Genomic DNA, 20,390 nt, shown 5'->3' on the forward strand with positions numbered 1-20,390 from the left:
ATGAGCAGTTGTGTCCTGGGTTGAGGTTCAGCAACAGGAGAGAAGCTGGTAGGCCTACAGGGAGGCCTCAACCAGAGCCTTTCTGCTTTTATCTATCTTAGGTACTGGGCTTCCAAGTAAGAAGTGTTTGGCAAAATATAAAGTTATGTTACTAAGATTCTTGTTTTGGATGCCAGGGCCCTATCTGGTCACCTCCTTCTTTCTTTGGAGCAAGAGCAGAACTTGTGACTTCTCTGTATTGTGGACAGATCACCCCGGACTGTCACCCGTGAGACAGCTAATTAAAGAGGGATGACAGTGAGCTGGGAGGTTGGGATGCCTGGCCCAGGGATGGGGAACTGAATGGGAGTTGGGCATGGAGACAGCCACCATCCCCTTTGCAGACTTCTTTGGTAGCATGTGAAGGGAGCAGATCTCCCAGCCCTGAGCCCCTCTTGCTTCCCTGATGTGGTTTATGTCAATGTGGCGAGTGCAGGCAGATCAGGGAGAGGCCCCGGGAGCAGCTGCGTGTCCCTGCCTCAAGCTCACGATTTCTTTCTTCTCTACAGAACCCATCATCAGGGAAGGCAGAGCTTCCCCGCCATTGCTGGCACCCTGCCTCGAAGACCCCCGTCCTGTAGGCAGAGCCTTGTAGTCTGTCTTGGTTAATGACTTGGGCCGCCTGACTAGCCCCTCTCTGTGCCTTGTCTGAGGTCCTCATCCATACCTGATCCTGGGCAGCTTCTCTCTCTGGTGTGGGTCATCTTAAGCGGGGAAACTGAAGCCATTACTCTCCAAACCCTGTTTCATCTTCCCAAGCATGTCGGAAAGCTGGCAGCAGCCACCGCAGACGCAGCCGCAGCAGCCGCAGCCGCCGCAGCCTCAACACCACGCAGAACCACCGCCGGCCCTGGCCGAGCACACACTGACCCCAGGCACAGCTGAGAACCCCCTGGGCTGTGCCGTCTATGGCATCCTTCTGCAGCCTGACCCGGGCCTGCAGCCCCCGCAGCATGCGCCCCTGCAGCCAGCAGGCGAGCCAGGCCCCAAGTGCGGCGTGTGCGGTCACGACCTGGCGCACCTGTCCAGCCCGCATGAGCACCAGTGCCTGGCAGGCCACGACCGCTCGTTCCAGTGCACGCAGTGTCTCAAGATCTTCCACCAGGCTACCGACCTGCTGGAGCACCAGTGCGTGCAGGCCGAACAGAAGCCTTTTGTCTGTGGCGTCTGCAAGATGGGCTTCTCGCTGCTCACGTCGCTGGCGCAGCACCACAGCGCGCACAGCGGCACTGGGGGCCTCGTGAAATGTTCCATCTGCGAGAAGACCTACAAGCCCGCCGAGGCGGCTGAGCCCGCGGCCACGGCCGCCCCTTCGCTGCCCCCGGCACCCCCTCCGCCCGCCGTAGCCCCTGCAGAACAGGCCGACAAGCCCTACAGCTGCCCCATCTGCCAGAAGCCCTTCAAGCACCTGTCGGAGCTCTCGCGGCACGAGCGCATCCACACAGGCGAGAAGCCCTACAAGTGCACGCTGTGTGACAAGAGCTTCAGCCAGTCGTCCCACCTGGTGCACCACAAGCGCACGCACAGCTCGGAGCGGCCGTACAAGTGCGCGGTTTGCGAGAAGACCTTCAAGCACCGCTCGCACCTGGTGCGCCACATGTACGCACACTCGGGCGAGCACCACCTGTTCCGCTGCAACGTGTGCGAGCTGCACTTCAAGGAGTCATCCGAGCTGCTGCAGCACCCGTGCACGCCCAGCGGGGAGCGGCCCTTCCGCTGCGGCGAGTGCCAGAAGGCCTTCAAGCGGCCGTCGGACCTGCGGCAGCACGAGCGCACGCACAGCGCCGAGCGGCCCTTCAAGTGCGACCTGTGCCCCATGGGCTTCAAGCAGCAGTATGCGCTGATGCGGCACCGGCGCACGCACAAGACCGAGGAGCCCTTCAAGTGCGGCCTGTGCGAGAAGGGCTTCGGGCAGCCCAGCCACCTGCTTTACCACCAGCACGTGCACACCCTCGAGACCCTCTTCAAGTGCCCTGTGTGCCAGAAGGGCTTCGACCAGTCGGCCGAGCTGCTGCGGCACAAGTGCCTGCCGGGCGCGGCCGAGCGGCCCTTCAAGTGCCCGGTGTGCAACAAGGCCTACAAGCGGGCGTCGGCTCTGCAGAAGCACCAGCTGGCCCACTGCTCGGCCGCCGAGAAGCCTCTGCGCTGCACCCTGTGTGAGCGCCGCTTCTTCTCGTCCTCCGAGTTCGTGCAGCACCGCTGCGACCCGGCCCGCGAGAAGCCACTCAAGTGCCCGGACTGTGAGAAGCGCTTCAAGTACGCCTCCGACCTGCAGCGGCACCGGAGGGTGCACACGGGCGAGAAACCCTACAAGTGCCCCAACTGCGACAAGGCCTTCAAGCAGCGTGAGCACCTCAACAAGCACCAGGGCGTGCACGCCCGGGAGCAGCAGTTCAAGTGCGTATGGTGTGGCGAGCGCTTCCTGGACGTGGCCCTGCTGCAGGAGCACAGCGCGCAGCACAGCGCCGCCGCCGCTGCGGCCGAGGGCGCCTACCAGGTAGCCGCCTGCCTGCCCTGAGTCCCCGCCGCGGCCCCCACCAGGCCCGGCCCGGCCTCCTCGCACCCATCCCTGCACCCGGCTCGGTGTTCTGAGGGAGGCCCTGGGCAGGTGGAGGGTGTGGGTGCCTGGCACTCCCGGTACAGGCCTGGGTGGGGAGCGGGGGCGGCAGATTGCTGTGGCTGGTCCTGACCCCACAGACCTCTTTCCCATTACAGGATTCGCTTTCTTGAGAGACCTCAGCCTCCCTTGTCTCTGGGGGCCTGGAACCAGGCTGGAAGTCAAATGGCCTCTCTCCACCCCAACGAGGGGGTGGTGCTAGCCCAACCTTCCCAGACCTTTCGGCCTAATTAGAAATCGGATAGGTTAGGAAAGAGGAGGGTCACGGTAGGGCCTGGGAGAAGGGCTGGACTCCAGAGGTAAGCTGGGTGTAGGGCATCCCCCTTCAGGTTGCTGTTTGAGGGAGAAGGCCAGCTCCGTGGTGTAGTCCTGGAACCAGGAGGGCAAACTGTGAGCCACCGGCCTCTCCGTCAGCTTCAGCCAGGGGCGATGCATCCTCCAGGTTTCTGGCAGGCGAGACATACAGGGGTGCTACACACCTGTGGGCTCAGTCTGCTTGGAGAACAATTGGCCCAGCCAGAAGGGAGGAGGCAGAGAAGTTCTCCTGTGACTCACTCAGCCAGGGACAGTGCTGTCCACAGGGAAAGGAGGAAAGGCAGCCTTTGCACCCAGGGCTAATCCCACTGTTTTGGAAGTGCCCCTCCCACCTTTGCGACATGGTTCCAAGCACTGGTGGGGAATGTGCTCTCAGCCCTACAGAACTACTGATGTGAAAGGGGGTTGTTAGATCACCTGGTGCCTGGGAGGAAGCAGGGCCAAGCCTGTGATCTTCCCAGTGGATGGGAACAAGTGTCACCCCTCTTACCAAAGCCTCAAGGGCGTGGCCCTAATCAGGCCGCCCCAGCCCTGCTTCAGGGCCAAGACCATGCCTGGGTACCCAGGGTAGGGGAGGTGAAAGGACCATGGGAACGCCTCTGACCTCACAGTGCCCTCCCAGCCCATGCGCACCCTCCCCCATCAGTCTGGTTGCTGGCCTGTACTTCAGGGGTCTTGCTCTACCAAGATGCTCTGGACAACATCCAGCTACTTCCAAGGCCATAGTGTTCTCCTTCGGGTCCTCCTAGGGTCCCCCTAGGTCTCTGGCTGCCCACTAGGCTCATGGAGCCGAGGGTGTCCAGGATAAGGAGTGGGCAGGGGAAGAGGGTTGTTAAGGAAACCGGTAGGTAGATGGAGTCGATTGGTATTGCTTGATGGCCGGGACTGTCCTCGGGAAGGCCAGAAGACCTTTACTATCAAAATGATTCTCTTGAACCCAGCTCTGCCCCACCCTCTCCCAGCCCCCTTCCCTGGGTCTTAAAAGGAGACTTTAATCAGTGCCCACCCCAAGATCCCAGAGGAGCGGGGAGACCTGTCTTGTCCCACTCTCACCTTCAGAAGTCTGAAAAGCCCTCATCCCCCTCCTCTGCCTAGGTTCCCTTCCTGTGCCCGCAGAGAGGGGCTGGTCCTTCCCCTCGGTGCTGGCTTTAGTCACAATGCCTCAAAAGACGTGGAACCCAGGCTGACAACAGTCCCAACTGCTACTGTTTTTCTTTCATTTTGCTTTCTAAAAGCAGTTGTTATACTGTTCATAACATTGTATAGTTTAATTTCATGTCATTTTGGATCTTATATAAAATGTGAGAATTTGGATTTTTAAAAAGAATGACTCCATTTTAGATAGCCCTTTTGATGTTAATATATAGTGAGTCCAATGTATGCTTTAGAAGTAAAGACATTGACCTTCACAGACCAAAGCACAGTTTGTTCTGGTCATTCTTCAGAGGGTAATGTTGGGACGTGGAGAGGGAGTGAGGTGTGCAGTCCAGGGTGGCAGGCTTGGGATTGGGACATAAGGCTGGGTTCGAATGTTTTGAACATTCTGTTTGTGTGACTTTGGGCAAGTCACTTAACCTCTTTGGGACTCAGTTGCCTCATCTATAAAATGGGGAGGTTAACCCTTGCCTTGCTTGGTTCTTGTGAGAATTAAGTGGAATCGCATACGGCGGCCCTGGTGGGGAAGCTGTGACGATGCTGACGGTACCAACTGCACGACACTTGGGATCCTTGGGCTGTGACCTCTTGACATCCTTGGGGTTTAACTGCAGCCCCTGTAAAGGGAGCTGATCTGTGAGGGACCAGCAGCTCATGGATGGTCAGAAGCTGGGCACTGGGCCTGGTAAGCAGGAGAGCTTGCTTAGCCCCTGTGGAAAATCAGGGTCTGCCTGGAGCAGCCTACAGGCGCCGCCCCCGAGGATCACACGCTCTCACCCCACTCCTGCTCACCCTGTCGCACGGTGATCCATCTGCATGTCCAGCCCAGCCGCCTGCATCTCAGCCTTCCTGCACCCCTCTTCTGTCCCCTATCCTGTCCCGCAGTGGGCCAACTGCAACTCAGGCTCCTGTTTCTCAAAGGCAAGGGTGGAGGTGGGGAGAGGAAGGTAGAAGCAACTCCCCCCAGGTCTGAGAGCCAGTGGAGGGTGGTCAGGAGGGACCCCTGCCCTGAAGGTAGGGGTGGAGGTGAGGGTAGAAAGAGGATAAGGAGCTACCCACACCGCAGAGAGCTCAAAACTGGCTGCAGAAGTCTTAGTGGAGAGGCCAGGGGGGACCCCGGATGTGATCAGGACCCCATGGTCCTCTTACTCCCTCCACGTGTGGCCACAGGAGGACTCTGCCCTTGAGAAGCCGTGTGCAAGCGTCTACCTCTCAGCGAGGACGCCCAGGGCCCCTTGTCCCTGTGCCCGGCTTGAATCCTGGCTTCCTTTCTAGTTCAGTGACCTTAGGCAAAACCCAACCACCTCGCACAGACTCCTGGAAAGCACTGGCACGTGTTGGGTGCTTTATAGCTTCAGGTTGCTCTTCCTGAACAGATGGTGTTTTGCGTGTGCCAGGGGCCACAGGAGCCCTGGATGGGCCCACATGGAGGGTGCAATGACTTTTTCTTCCTTTGTCCCCACCTTGCCTCCCCTCACAAAGCAGTGGGGCTCCCACCTGGGCCAAAACCAGGGCCATGAATGGAGCCCTGGCCTGGGGGCCTGCGTGTTCAGGCTCAGGTCTTAGACCTTTGATAACAAGTGATCACAGGCAGGCTCTGTTCCTCTTGGGGTCTTGATTCCATCTGAAGCAGAGGTCTTGACCTCTGATCTCTAAGGGTCCTTAGAGACCTGTCGCTCTGATTCTGGGAAGGTAACCGGATCAACCCGTGGCCCCTATTCCCCTTCCTGCCTCTCTCGGCCTCCAGTCTGCTCCCCACCTGTCTCATTCTGGTCTCTCTTGATTGTAAGTGACAGGAACAGCGCAAACTGGCTTAAGCAGCCACACACTGTACCTGGCCACACACACAGGTACCTCTCCCACCTACCTGCCCAGGAGCCCCACCGCTTCCTGTGTCCCATAGCTGATGTGAGGCCCCATCTCTTAGAGCATGGAATTTTCATGGGGGAACTTCAGGTGCTGTGGCTAGGGCTACAAACTAGCACTATCACCTTTAATCTCCGGGTAATCATTCCCTTTGCCCCAACCACTGACAGGATGGGAAGAACGTGGTACCTTGGGGTGAGGGGTGACATGTGGATGAGGGCCAGAGGAGCGAGAGCGAGAGGCTGACATAAATTCACACTCTGGAGTTAATAATTTCCCCTTCCTGGGGAAAGAGGCACTGCTGGGTGGGATGGGGGTCCCTTTTCCTGGGTCCTCGAAGTCATTGCCAGAGCAAGCTGGGCTACCAAAGACAGCTTCCCTAGGGAGCCCATCATTTGACGGCTCTGTCAGACTCCCACTGTGCGGCTGGCTCTGTGCTCGGCCTCCCAGGGGGGCAGTGGGAGAGGACCCTGCTCTCCAGGGGTGGAGCCTGTGCTCGTGAACCACTGTGGCAGCGCTGTGCTGTCGTAGTTAAGAGCACAACAGTCAGGCCTGGCTGGAGTCCCGCCTCTGCCACTCATCAGCACCAAAGCTTTGGGAAGGTTTTTGGACCTCTTTGGGCCTCATTTTCCTCATCTGTGAAATGGAGCCATTAATGCTCTCTTCTGGGCTTAGGGTGAGGGTCCCATGAAATGACCTGAGTGGAGTGTTTGCCACATAGTGGCCACTCAGGAAAGCAGAGGACTGGGAGGTCAGGGGCAGAAGGGAGCCAGCCTAGCTCTCCTACCTGAGCGTCAGGGCTCTCCCACACGCACCCTGCTACACAAGACCTTTCCCATCCACCAGCTGGTCTGAGCCTCATACCATCTCCATGAGATGGGCAGGGCAGAACTGAGGAAGTGTTTTGTGCTGATCCTTGAGAAGTCCAGGGGCTTCCCAAAGCCGTACGCTTAGTGATGAGAGAGGCCTGGCATTGTGGGGTCTGGCTAGGTGGGGGGATAGGCAGCGGGGTGGGACCGCCTGGGCTCTGAGCCCACAGACCTCCAGCTTCAGCCACTGAAGCCCGGGGCTCTGGCTCCAGCCCACTCTTTGCGGGCCAGGAAGCCGGGAACAATGGCCGGGACTGGTGCTGGCACCAGGGCTGGCCATGGAAGCAGGAAAGCTCTTCACCAGCAGGCAGAGGGGGCAGCCAGCCCTCGGGCCTGCTCTCAGCTCCTTGAGGGACTGCAGCCTCCGTTTTCTGTCCTGCCATCTGTGCAGAGGCAGCTCCATAGAGAGCCTCCCCCAGACCTCCCAGTCCCCAGCCTCATCCCTCCTCCAGAGCAGGCCCCAGACAGGACCATGGACTGCTCAGGCCTTGGAAACTTGCCCAAGGCCTCTGCGCCTGGGCCGGGCTGGCCTGTGATAAGCTCCGCATCCCATCCTCAAGACGGTGCTTTCTTTGTTCCTTGAAGGTCATGCCTCCAGGAAAAGCCTTGGCCCGCTATTGATTTTTGCAGATTCTGGCAGGAATGCCCAGTCCTCCTTCGGGGCCCTGAAAAGGAGGTCGAGGGGAGGGGCGGAGGTGGGCTGCGGCCCGTGGGGTCTCCCTCCACACTGTGCGTGTGTGTCCATCCCCACTCTGGGTCTGCATTCCTGCCTTTGTTCATCCATAAGCATCACTGAGCACCTGCTGTTTGCCAGACACTGAGCTGGCGCGGCAGAGCATGAAGGTAGAACTTCAGATGAGAGAGTTTTGAGGTTTTCATGTATCAAAAGGTAGGGTCAGAAATGTCAAAGCTGCTGGTATTTAGTACAAAACATTACCTGTGAGAGTCCTCCCCGACCCTCACCCCGTTCTCCCTGAGCTAGGACGCTTACTCCACCCCTGATCCTCCCCATTGCCAGCCCCAGGGTGAGGGTATGTGTTTTGCGTGTTACTTTGTAATAAACACAACTATTACTTTGTAGTAGTTGTATCATTTAGTCCACGCCCGTGTGTTGGTTCTGGGAGGCCCCAGGCCCCATTCCTGAGTCCCAGATCCTGTTAGAGAGATAAGAGGGGCCGGCGAGTGCAGTATTTCCTAAGAGCCTACGGTGGGCCAGAGGCTATGAGTTAGTCCCCCTGAAACAGCTACGGTTCCTGTCCTCATAGTCTTGGGGAAGAATTGGGGAGAAGGGAGGGTTTGAGAGAGGCCTGCCTGGAAGAAAGGGTGAGGTTTGGGTAGGAAGAGATGGGGAAAGCATTTCAGGTGGGAGGAAGGCGCTGACTAAAGGTTAGGAGGCAGACAGGAGCCTGGGTGTTTGAAACAGCAAGGAGACTGGTGATGCCGTTGTGGGTAGGGGTAGCGCATGGAGGCCCAGGACCTGGGTACTGGATTGGGATCAGGCCAGGAAGTCCTGGAGGCTGGGCTGTCCCCAAGGCAACGGCCACAGGGAGGATTTCTACTGTGATCTCTCTATGAGGAGCAAAGAGCCCCCTGAGGCTGAGAGAACTTCCAGGCCGGGAGACAGTGGCCCAGGCTGGGTGGCTTCTCTCCATCTCTTGGGATTTTCAACCTGCAGATTCTGCCACTGCCAGTAACTCCAAGAGAACTTTCTGGTGGAACATCTTCTCCTCTCTCTAAGCTCAGGTCGAATGTCCCCACTGGTTTCCCCCCGACTCTTGGCGTGCATCTCTCTCATAGCAGGAAGGCAGTAGAGTATGGTGGCCACAGGCTCAGGGGGTCAGGCAGGCTGGCTTCAATTCCCAGCTCTGCCAATCACCAGCTGTGTGACCATGGGCCAGTCATTTAGCCTTTCTGAGTTCATTTCATCATCTGTAAAATGGGTCTAAAACTGCCCACCTCCTGGGTACTGCAAAGTGCTTAATATTGATACATCGCCTTTGCACGTAAAAAATAGCAAGTGCATGCTAAATCAGACTTGTTAATGCACGTCTGCTCTGTATTTCCTTTATTCTTGGGCACATATTTTTATATCTACGAAATTAGGATTCAGTGTACAACTGGTGAGGAAGGACCTAATCAAATTCCTAGGCTTGAGGAACATGATCTAGGTGTGCTCACATTCTCACCTTCTGCTTTCAGGTTTGAATCAGCTGGGTTTACCTCTCTCCTACTGGACTAGAAGTACCTCTAAGGCAGGCAAGCCTTCTGGTCTGTGTCCCAGCACCCAGCATGGGGTCTGGCGAGGCCTTGAATGTCTGCTGGGCCAAATTCCCAGAGGGACTTGTCCAGTTATTCAGTGTCAAGGAAGCAGGGCCACGAGAAGACACATGGGCGCTTGATTCCCTCTGGTATCTCAGCATGCTCTCTGGAGCTCCCTGACTGCCCCCAGTCTCACACAGGCCAGGACTCCAGCATCTCTGCTATGAGCCTCGGGCAAATCTATTTCTCTCTGAGCTGTCATGTTGGAGGGGACACTCAGGGCTGAAGAATGTGGCTCTCACACCTCAGGGGCCTTCGCCAATGGCTTCCCAAGGTTCAATCCAGGTGGACTGCCCCTGGGCTTGGAGGAAAGTGCTTCTTCCTGCATGAAATGGCAGGAAGCTGGATACCTCCTTGACAGGCCCCCAAGGAGGAAAGGGCTCTGATCTGCTTACCACTTCCCATCCCCTCCTCCCCACGCTCCTGTCTCCTGCCCTGTTGTCAGCAGAGCCCCATACTTCAGGACAGAGAGACAAACTCCTTCCCTCACCTCGGTATAAGGGTGATGATCTCCAACACCACCCCCAAAAGAAATTAAAATCAGCCTCGAATTTGTAAGGCAGGCTCTGTCTGCATATCAGACAACAAAACAACTCATTTCCTTGTTTATTACCCAAGGTTGAACAGAAGACCCCCATTCTGGGAAATAACTTATTCTACGAATATTGAGCACAAACTATATGTGAGTACTGTGGCAAGTGCTGGGACTGAATTTGAGTCCTGGGTTCTGGTTTTGGCTGGAGGCTTTCCCTGATCTGGGCCTCAGTTTTCCCATCTGTGAAGTAGAGTAGCTTTGGTTCTGCTCACTCTCCTGGGTGCTTATGGAGTATGAGGCCTGGAGGAGGTGATGTGTTCTAACCAGTATAACACAGGGTCCAGAGGTGAGGGGCTGGTATTATTGTTTTAAACTCCTTCCACCTGAGACCAGGCTTGCATCCACTAGGTGCTCAGTAAATATTAGTGGAAGGGGATGAGGAGGATGTAAGTCAGGGTTTCCTAACCTTTGTGGGCACTGACTCGCCTGAGAATCAGATGAAAACAAGGAGACTTTCCATGGAAAATGCACATGTGGGTGGACCCACGGTTTTGCACATGATTTCAGAGGGTTCGTGGATCCCTGAGGCCTCAGATCCTAGCACCAGAAGTCCTGTTCAAACAGTTCTTGAGCTTGGTGGCTATTTACCCTGATCTGGGTCTGTCCTTGCAGACTGGCCACAGGTGGGATGGTATTTGCAAGGTCCTGGAGCTAAATGCTGATGCTGGCGGCTCTAACACCCAGCCACGCCGAGACACTCTTCTTTAGCCCAAAACTTTGAGCAGGGTTATTCTGGACCTGGCGCAGGAGCCCCACGGCTGTCCCCAGCACATCAGGCCTCCTTTCTGTAGGTTGGTAGGCAGATGAGGGCTAGTCCTGAAGCTATGTGAATAGAGCAGATAACTTTTTGCTTACATGGTATGTTCATTGGCGGTGCTTTGGGGAGAGGAAACTTTCTTCTCTGAGTGGGCTTGGGCACCTCATCTTACTTCCACACTCAGTTGCTTCACAGGGAATAGAGACCATAGGCCAACCCTCCAGGGCCTGATTCCACTTCTTCAGGGGAACCCTGGGCCCAGGGAGGCCCCCAGCACACACTGGGATGGCAAGGGCTTCTGAGAGAGGTGTCTAAAATCCCTTTCGAGCCCCCTCTTTTCTCTTTAGGGCTCAAGTTCAGAGTCTGAGGTGGAAGGGGCTTTGTTGTAGGGTTATGAGCAGGGGAACGGGGTCACAAAGGAAAACTAATTCTCAGGCAGGCCTGCCTCTGTACCTCATCCCTGGCGGGGCCCTGGGGCCTAGACCCTAATTCTCTACCTGGGGTCACCAGACATCTTTCCCAACTCCCCCCACCGCCACCAGTCCTCCAGGAGTTGGCAGGAGACAGGTAAGGGCAAGACATCCTGAGGTCCTGAGGTCCTGACCCTCCCCCAGCCCCTGCACCACACACACACACACACACACACACACACACACACACACACACGGGTGTGGTGCCTCCTTATGGAGCATAAGGTTTATTTCCAGTCAGGCTAAACTCTTAGGGAGATCGGTGCTGCCACCATACACCCTCTGTCCTGCTGGGGACCCTGAGGTGGCATGGTTCGGCAGCCTGGGGATCGGCCTCCTTTTCACAGATCAACGCCAGGGGGTCATCAGGTAGTTGACACGACTGTGGAAAGAAACAGGTGAGGTGGGGGCCTCTAGGATGTCCTGGGGAAAAATCAGGCTGTCCTTCTCTAGGCCTTCTCCACCAAACCCACCTTCCTGCCCTCGAGGCTCTGAAAACACAGCTTCTGTCCTGTCTCTCTATGGCTCAAGAGCCCTCAATGGCTCCCTATTACCTTTAATATATTTTTGGCTGGTCTGTTTGACTTTCGAGCCCCACTTCCAGTTTGCCTCATCTTTATCTCCCGTGAGCTTTACTCACTTTTCAATCATTTAGTGAGCCTACTCTGGCAGGCATTATATAGTAGTTAAAAAAAAAAAAAGCTTTCCCTTGTGTGTGCACAGGGTGGGTGAGAGAAGGCAAACTTTCATCAATAATTATAATGCAATAGCCTGTGTGCTCTAAGATGGAGAGGGATGCACATACGGAGACCAACTGGAGGGGGGTTGGAGCTGGAGGGGAAAGGCAGAAGGTCAGAGAAGACTTCAAGGACAATGGGACACCTGGGCTGGGCTTTAAAGTGTAAGGAGGAGTTTTCCAGGCAGAGGCAGAAAGATCACGTAGGTGCTGAAACAGCACAAGCAAAGATATGGAGTGTTTGGTTGCTTGGTTTGGGTTGCACGCAGGAGTCTGGTACTGCTGAAGTGTAGGGAATGGGGCTGGAGAGGTGGGAGATGGCCAAATTATGAAGGTGCTTGAATATCTTGCATTCTTCTCCTGGGAACACTTGTCCCAGCCCTTACCAATTCACCTGCTTCCTGGAAGGCAAATTCTTGGCTCCTTACATTATATTTCTTATATGTCTGTTTACTCTTCCAGTCCCTGCTCTTCTCCTAGGTAACCCCGCCCCCCCAATCCCCCTAACCCCCGTCTTTGCCTTTTGGCCTCCTCTGGGCCAGATCGGGAGGGAAAGGCACTCTACTCCCTCCATCTCCCAGTGGGCTGCACTTTTGCCTGGCGAAGATCTCTCCAGCGGAAGACCTTCGCGCCCCCCTGACATCATCCGGGAGGGTACCAATCCTCTGGCGCCTCCCTCACGAGGGCCCGCGCGCTGCCCGACTGGGGGGCGTGGCCAAATGTGGGGTGGGGTCGGGGTCATTTCCCACCCGCCCCGCCCCCCCCACTGCAGTTGGAGCCCTACCTGTAGATCGAGCCGAAGCGTCGGATAGCATTCCTGCAAAAGAGAGAGGAGGGTGAGGCCGAGGTGAGGAAGGGTGACCCTTTCTGGGAACAAACACATCGGCAGGCGCCATCCCACCAAGATTACACTGCACCTTCGCCCCACCTTAACTCCTCCACTCTGAAAGGTGGAGTTGCTAGGGACTGGATGACAGGATGTTCCGTTTGGTAGGAATTAAATATTTAGTCATTTTGAAATCGCAATTTTCTTGTGGTGTTTTGGAGCCAATCAATTCTTCCTAGGTCTCACATTTTCAAGGGCCACTAGGTATGCGGTGGTGAAAGCAGCCAAGACCCCATTCTCCTTCCGCCAGGTATGGGGCCCCCGGGGTCTGTGGGGTCACTTACAGGGAGTCGAAAGGCAGGGGCTTCTGTCCATAGCGATCCAGGCTGGGATTCTGGTTAAGACAGAACTGGGGCGGGCCAGAGGAATGCGGGGGGGTCCACTGAGTAGAGGGGACACGGACTCCCCCGCCGAGGTCCCGCACAGCACTCTCTGCTGGGGATCTTGGCCCTGGGCACTGGGAGACCTTACTCTCGGTCTCCTCTCCCCCTCCCCGACCCCGTGTTAGCCGCTTCTCTCCCACCCCTGCCCCGCCAGGGACGGAGCAGTGCGCCTACCTACCCGCCAGTTCTGGGTCACCTCCGGCTTCAAGTACCGCACCGCATTGCCGCTGAAACTCTCGACTGCGGAGAGAGCGCCCACATCTGGCACCCCGGCCAGCCCAGAGCAAGCCCCGCCCCTACTCTTACCTGAGCCCCGCCCCTAGATCAAGCCACGCCCACGCCTGCTCCTAGAACCAGTCCCCCCTCCGGACTAAGCTCCGTCAGTCCCAGAACCAACCCTGCCCTCCACCTCCACCACACTGGCTCCCACTGGCTCGGACCTGGCCCCGCCCCCTCCCCAGGACAAGCCCTGTCTCTATGAACCTCAATCTGTCTGGGTCCAGCCCGCTCTTGAGTGCCCCAGCTGCTCCTATCTCCTAGACCTGTCTTTGTCAGAGCCCACCCCCGAAGACTCCCGCCCGCGGTCAGCGCTCGGGGTCAGGGCTCTAGGGACCCAGCGGCCCAGTTGTCTCTCCCACACTAAGGCATCCTGCCCGCCGGTGGACTGACCCTTCTTGCTCGGGCAGGGCAGCTTGCATTCGCCGGCAGAGGACACGAAGCGGGACCAGTCCTCGATGGCGCGCGTGAAGGTGGGCCAGTCGACCCTGTTGATGCCCGGTGCGATGGGCGCCAGCTTTCCCTCGCGGCACCTATTTCGGAGCCTCTGGCTGGTCGCCGTGATGTCCTGCCAGGACGAAGGGAGTCAGGGCGCGGGGGGAGGCACTTGAACCATCTGACCCAGGGGGTTCCTGAAGCCCCTGAAGGAGATGCGAAGGGGGTAGGGTCCCAAGCTGGTAGCTGAGGAAGTGCGTGGGAGTAGAGCCCAGCATTCGAGGTGCTTGGGGCTGGGTGCACGCGGGACCTTCAGGTCCCCAGAGCAAACCCAGGGCCAGGGGCAAAGGACACTCACCAAGCACTGCAGGGATTTGTTGGGGACACTGAGGAGTGTGAAGTAGGCATTGTCAAAGTCATCTAAAGGAGAAAGAGAAAGGGAGGAGTCCACCAGTGGTCACAGGCCCACACAGGAGAGGTTTGGTCCACACTGCTTTAAAAGGTTTTTGAAATACTTGACAACTTAAAAAAAATCTAAGATCAAGTGGATTTTTACTTAACACACCCCATTCAACAAAACAAACTCCAAATAGATAAAAAATTTCAATGTAAAATAATGAAACCATAGACGTACTAGAAGAAAACATGGATAAATTTCTTTATAACCTTAGGGTGGGGGAGGCCTTACCAACTCTAATTCAAAATCAGGTAGCCTAAAGAAAATGTTGATAACTTGGACTACATAGAAATAAACTTCTGCATGGCAACATAAGGAAACATAAGGAAAGTCAAAAGACAAATGGGAAAAGAATATTTCCATTTATTTTGTAGATAAGGTGCAATTTCCCTAATATTGAAAGAATTCCTATAAATCAAGACAAAATAGAATAAAATAAAACAAAATAGAAGAAAAAGAGAAAAAAAGAAAAATAGGTAAACAGTCTGCACAGGTAGTTCACACACAAACACAAGAAATACAAATGGTCCCTAAACTATGAAAAGACACTCAGCTTCATTCATAATAAGATGCATGCATATTCAAACTACATTGATACCAATTTTTCATATCAGATTGGAAAGAATCCAAAAGTTAGTGCAGTTATCAGAAACAGGGCCATTGCCATATGTTGCCAGCGGGGGGGGGGGGGGGGGGGGGGGGGGCGGGTATAAATTGATTCGAGTCTACGGAAAGAAATTGGCATTATCTATTGGAATTATAAATACACATACCTTTTGACCCTATAGTCCCACTTCTGGGAATTTATCCTACTTCACAGTTGCACAACTGGGAAATGATGTGGGTAGAAAGTTTACCCATTTCAGCATAGTTTGCAATAGAAAATGATTGGAAATAACTCAAGAGTCTGTCATTAATGGACTGGTTAAATAAACTATGATACATCCTCACTATGCCTTGATTAAAAATCAGTAGAGGAAGTTCTTGATTCAAACCCTTCCAAGGTGCAGAAGAGTATATGCCTTTATATGGCTTTAAAGCCTAAAATTGAGACGATTGGAGGCAAAGAAGAATATAGATTCAGGTCATCACCATACCAAGTCATCAAACGTAGCATCATGAATAGTGGGATAATGACATTATGTGCCTCCTTCTGAGCCATCATGGCAAATATGGCCTCCAACACCTGTGAAACCTTCTACAATCAAGCTTCTACATCTATCTTCTATTTCCCAGAAAATAGACTATCAAGGTAGACAACACCATAAAGAAACAGTCACTCAAATTCACAGTGTAGGACTCCTCTACAATAAAACTGTTTTGTACTCTTTAAAAAGTTAATATTATGAGGGAAAAAGGGAAAGTGGGTAGACTGTTTTAGACTAAGATCCAAGAGACATGACAACAAATTACAAGGTGCAATCCTAGATTGAATCCTGGTTCCAAAAGTTTTTTGACAGCTATAAAGGACATCTTGGGGAAAACTGGGGATGTTTTAATATGGACTGAATATTAGATATTAGGGAATTATTTTTAACTTTCCTAGATGTGATAATGGTATTGAGGTGTTTCTATCATTGGGAACTGCTTGCTAAAGTGTGTGTGTGTGTGTCTGTGTGTGTGTGTGTGTGTGTGAGAGAGAGAGAGAGAGAGAGAGAGAGAGAGAGAGAATGAAAACAAATGTGTCAAAACATTAATTGAAGCAGGTGGAAGGTAATGAATGTTCATAGTATTAGTCTTTCAACCTTCCTCTATGTTTGAATATGTTCCTAATAAAAAAAGTTGGGGAGGAAGAGAATAGGTTGTATTTACAGTAGTAAACAATGGAAGGATTCAGCAGGAGCTCAGAGTGGTTACCTGTAAGTGGGGATGGTGGGGGAGGAGTGAGAATTTTTAAAATGTACATTGTTACAGCATTTTGAATTTTGAAACTGTGACTCGATTGCTTTTATTAAAAACATACTTGCAATAATCAAGAGCTCTCCCTAAAAATCGAGACTCTTGGCCTCTCCTGGAAGCCAGGAAATTGGTAGAACTGTGCTGACCTTTCCCACACAGTATCAGCAGGACCCCATAGCTGCTCCCCTTTGGAGGGGGGTGTTGGGACTCCACCTCACCTTTCACCCCTTCCCCCCACTGCGTCCCCACCCACTTCCTGTATTTGTGTTTCCCATCCTGGCCCTGCAGGGGTCTCTGTGGGGCCTCTGGAGATCTCCCTATAGTCTCTGACACCCTCACTCCACCTGCCACCGGGGTCTGAACCTGGGTATCACCCTGGACTCCTCACTCTTGCCCCTCTACCCACACTGGTACAAATCGTGTTACTTTATCTCCTAAATACCTTCCAAATCCCTCCCCTGTGGCCAGACACTATCACTACTTCCTGAAGACTGTGGTCCCTCCCAGTGTCCTAATCACTCACCCTCCCCCCCATCATCCGCTTCTAGTCTCTCTGGGTCACCCACTCCCCACGGCCCCAATGCTCGGACCTCCTTCCTTCTTAAAGTCTTCAGAGGTTCTTATCTACCTCCCCAGGAAGCCCAGACCCCTGAGATTAGCCCTCCCTGAGCTGTGTCCTCCTCCTCAGCCACAGCTCCTGCTGCCCCCGCACTCCTTATCCTCCCACCTAAGCACGCCCCTCAAGTTCACCAACACCTCACGCAGCTTTTCCCCTCCAGGCCTCTGCAGGTGCCGTTCCCGCTAGCTGGAGCGCCTTTGTTCCAGGCACAGTGTCAGGCACAAAGCAAGCAATTAATAAATGTGCTGGAATGAGTGAGTGTGGGTGTCTGTGTGGCACCGCTATCTCCATCCCCAAGCTTCTCAATCGATGAAGGGTTCTTCCTTAGCCCCGTGTGGCCTTTTACCCCAAAGGCTCCCATGTCCACCTCTCTTTCATGACAGGTGTCTTTCTCTTCCTTTTTCAAAGGGAGAGATGATTGGGCAGAAGTTGTTATTATTGCTATTATTATTCCTCCTCCTCCTGCAACTGTTGGCCTCTGCACAGTTCCCTCTCCATTAATAATACTAACATTATTGTTGAGCACATATTACGTGCCAGGCACTACTCCAAGTGCTTTTCATGCCTTATCTCATTTTAATCTCAAAATAGCCCTGACAGGCCGGCACTGTCAGCATCCCCATTTTACTGATAAGGAAACAGAGGCTCAGACCTGGAGGATACCCAGACAGGGAGGAGCAGAGCTGGGGCGACTCCCTTTACCCCTTTCACCTGCCACTCATGGTTTCTCCCTCCGAGATCTCTCTCCTCCAAACCACCCACGCCATCCCCGAAGGCCCAAAGGGGCTGGTGGTGGCCAGGTGGCCTGACCTTTGCTGCAGTAGGTGGCGGACTGGCAGTGCTCGTCGGAAAGGCAGGCCCTGACGGAGTCCATGTCCATGCGGCGCAGGCTGGGCAGGGCTGGGTGGTAGAGCTGCTGCTTCACGCCGGCCAGCTTGTTGCGCCGCCGTGCCACGGGCCGCAGGGTGGCCGGGGATGCGTACACATGGGTGGAACCGTCCTCCCAGGGCACCAGGTTGATGATGCAGGCCATGGCTGGGGGGGCAGAGACACCCCAACCAGACACCCTTCTGTGTGGGAACACAACCTTGGCCAGTGCCAATTTGTCTACTCGTCCAACAGGTACTGACCACCTACTGTGTGCCAGGAGCTATGGTGGGTTCAGGGCCGCTCAAATACACACACACACACACACACACACACACACACGGGATGTGCTGAGGACCTCGGCAGAGGTCAGTACAGGGGATGTGTGTCTGAGGAGGCTGGAGGATTCAGCGAATGGTCTAAAAAGAGATGCCATTTGTGTCTGTTCTTCAATAATGAGCAGGAAGCGGCAGCAGCAGCAAGTGGATTCACAGTTGAGCTCAGTCTGCCTCTGGGTAATTAATTATGGGCTTCTGGCCTTAGCTAAGGTATCTGGCATTTACTCAACATTCTACAGGGAGACATAGAAAGGTTTTAAATAAGGGGAGAGACCTGATAGACAGGAACTAGAAAAAATATGGCTGGTTCCCCAGTGCTTCGTTTTAAAAAGTGGATATTCCCAGAGCCTTTGAGTCATTTAAACTTTAGTGAGAACTTGTTGAGTCCCGTTGCTTTCTTCCTGACCCCAGTTGGAGGTGAGAGATGGAGGTGGTAGGGAGGTGGGCAGGTGGAGAGAGGACTTTGGGCCATGGAGGAGCACAGAGAGGGCATGGCGACCAGATGGGGAAGCCGGCTCGAAGGCTGGGCCTTCGTGGGGAAGGGACAGGGAAGTGGGAAGTGGGGGGTAGAGGGGAGGGAGGGCTCCCTGCTCCTGGTCCGCCACAGTGGTACCTCACCTGCAGGCTATGGGCCCCAGGTGCACAGGCTTACAGGGATTTTCCGCTCTTCCGACTGCTCAATGGGGAAAAGAGGCAGGGAGATGGGCCGAGGCCCAGTGCCTTATGAGGCAGTAGGAGAATAAAGGGACATTCTGCGGAGACAACGCCCATTGCAGCCTGATTGTGAGGGCACCAGCTCCTCGGCAACCATGACAACCGGAGGCTCCGAGGAGAAGAGCCTGCTGCCAGGGGTCCTTGCACTGGCCCCCTCTTTCAGCCTTCCTGAAGGATGCTGTCTCCCAGGCCTCACACCAGCTGGGCATGTTGGGAAAATCAGACAAGGAGCTGGGTCTCCCTGGGGGTGGCCATGCCAGGGCTGGCCAGGGCCGGCCAGGGCAGGCTGTGTGACCCTATACTACTTACTGTCTGTCTCTGGGCCTCAAAGCTCCCATCTGTGTTAGGCAAGGGCCCCCGGCCCTGCCGGGAGGAGTGCCTGTGAGCTGGCAGGGCTCACGGACACTTGCTCCCCTCCTCACAAGCCTCACGGAAGAGGGCACTGCCCTGCCTGCCAGTCCTTGAGTCTCCAGAGGTGGCGATTAGTGGCTTCCAGGATCCAGGGTCAGCATAAGGGGATCAGGGAGAGTGGTGGCCTCAGCAGGACAGGGATTAGCAGGTGATACTCTCCCTGCAGGCCTGCAGCCTCCCTCCCACCTTCCCAAAAAAGCAAGGTCATGAGGTCCTAAGCCCAGCACCCTGAAGGCCTGGGGCCTGACCACCATCAAGGTCAGAACCACCGGGGGACTTCCCTGGCGGTCCAGTAGTTAGGACTAAGCACTTTCACTGCCGTGGTCCGGGGTTCAATCCCTGGTCAGGGGACTAAGATCCCACAAGGCTCGCAGGGAGGCCAAAAAAAAAAAAAAAGAACCACTGGAGGTGGACCCTGTCCCCCCATCCCCGTGAGGAAACCCTGGGGAGACTCTTAACTTATTTGCGTATCTTGGCACGTGCTTTTGCATACACCTGCCCAAGTGCTGAGCCTGCTGGGCCCGGGCACCCCTACTGTGAGATTCAAGTAGGATTTGGCTCCCTATTTGCTTCTCCTCCAGTGCCCCATCCAGCCCCAGAGCAGCGTCCCCAAGTCCCACCCCTTAAAGAAAACTTTACCTGGACTTCATTCACCACCCCATCGCAATTTTTTTTTAACTCTTTTAAAGTTAAAAATACAACAAAATCCAGAAAGTGCATAAATATATAATGTAACTCATAATTTTATAAAGTGAGACCCTGTGTAACTACCAGTCAGGTCAAGACATGGGTACTACTTTGCAAAACAGTGTAACAGTTTCTTAAAAAGTGAAACATAAATTTACCATATGACCCAGCAATTCTACCCCTGGGAATCTTCCCAAGAGACATGAAGATATATGTCCACACAAAGACTTGCATGCAGATGTTCATAGCAGCATTATTTATAATAGCCAAAAGGGGGAAACAACTTAAGTGTCCATTGACTAGCAGATGGGTAAACAGACTCTAATATATCTATGCCATGGAAACCGACAGTATGCCATGGAATACTCTTGGGAATTAAAAAGAAATGAATTATGGATACGTGCTACAATGTAGATGATCATCAAAACATTATGCTAAATGAAAGAAACCAGACACAGAAACACTCCACATATTATATGCTCCATTTATATAGGATGTCTAGAAAAAGCACATGTTTAGAGACAGAAAGCAGATTAGTGGTTGCCTGAGGCTGGGGAATGGGGAGTGATTCTAACCAGCATGAGGGATCTTACTAGGCTGATGGAAATGTTCTGAAACTAGATATTGCATAGCTCAGTAAATTTACTAGAAATCATTGAGTTGTACCCTTAAAACTGGTG

At 54.2% G+C, this 20,390-nt stretch overlaps 2 protein-coding genes across 5 annotated transcripts in view; one reads left to right on the top strand and one right to left on the bottom strand.

The window, feature by feature from the left end:
• ZNF319 (zinc finger protein 319) overlaps positions 1 to 20,390 on the top strand; it is a 31,295-nt gene that overhangs the window by 1,770 nt on the left and 9,135 nt on the right. For 3 of the 4 annotated variants that reach the window (XR_012327852.1, XM_073795512.1, XM_073795513.1), the window contains exon 2: positions 549 to 2,536. Coding sequence is in view for 3 of the 4 variants with exons in the window: in XM_073795512.1 (XP_073651613.1) it covers positions 800 to 2,536 (1,737 nt within the window). In the remaining variant the exon portion in view is untranslated. Of the gene's footprint in view, positions 1 to 548; positions 4,299 to 20,390 lie in introns of those variants that run through there. The other variant, XM_073795514.1, reaches the window with a different exon arrangement.
• On the bottom strand, positions 11,250 to 18,655 carry SPMIP8 (sperm microtubule inner protein 8). Its single transcript, XM_073795524.1, has 8 exons — positions 18,517 to 18,655; positions 17,504 to 17,728; positions 14,077 to 14,138; positions 13,677 to 13,851; positions 13,186 to 13,247; positions 12,909 to 12,973; positions 12,523 to 12,555; positions 11,250 to 11,384 (listed from the first exon to the last, which is right to left on the bottom strand). Exons 2-8 carry the CDS (start codon positions 17,724 to 17,726, stop codon positions 11,351 to 11,353), a joined length of 654 nt encoding a protein of 217 aa, XP_073651625.1. The 5' UTR covers positions 17,727 to 17,728; positions 18,517 to 18,655; the 3' UTR covers positions 11,250 to 11,350.

The sequence above is a fragment of the Tursiops truncatus genome, chromosome 19 (assembly GCF_011762595.2).
Source record: "Tursiops truncatus isolate mTurTru1 chromosome 19, mTurTru1.mat.Y, whole genome shotgun sequence".
NCBI classification, from domain to species: domain Eukaryota; kingdom Metazoa; phylum Chordata; class Mammalia; order Artiodactyla; family Delphinidae; genus Tursiops; species Tursiops truncatus.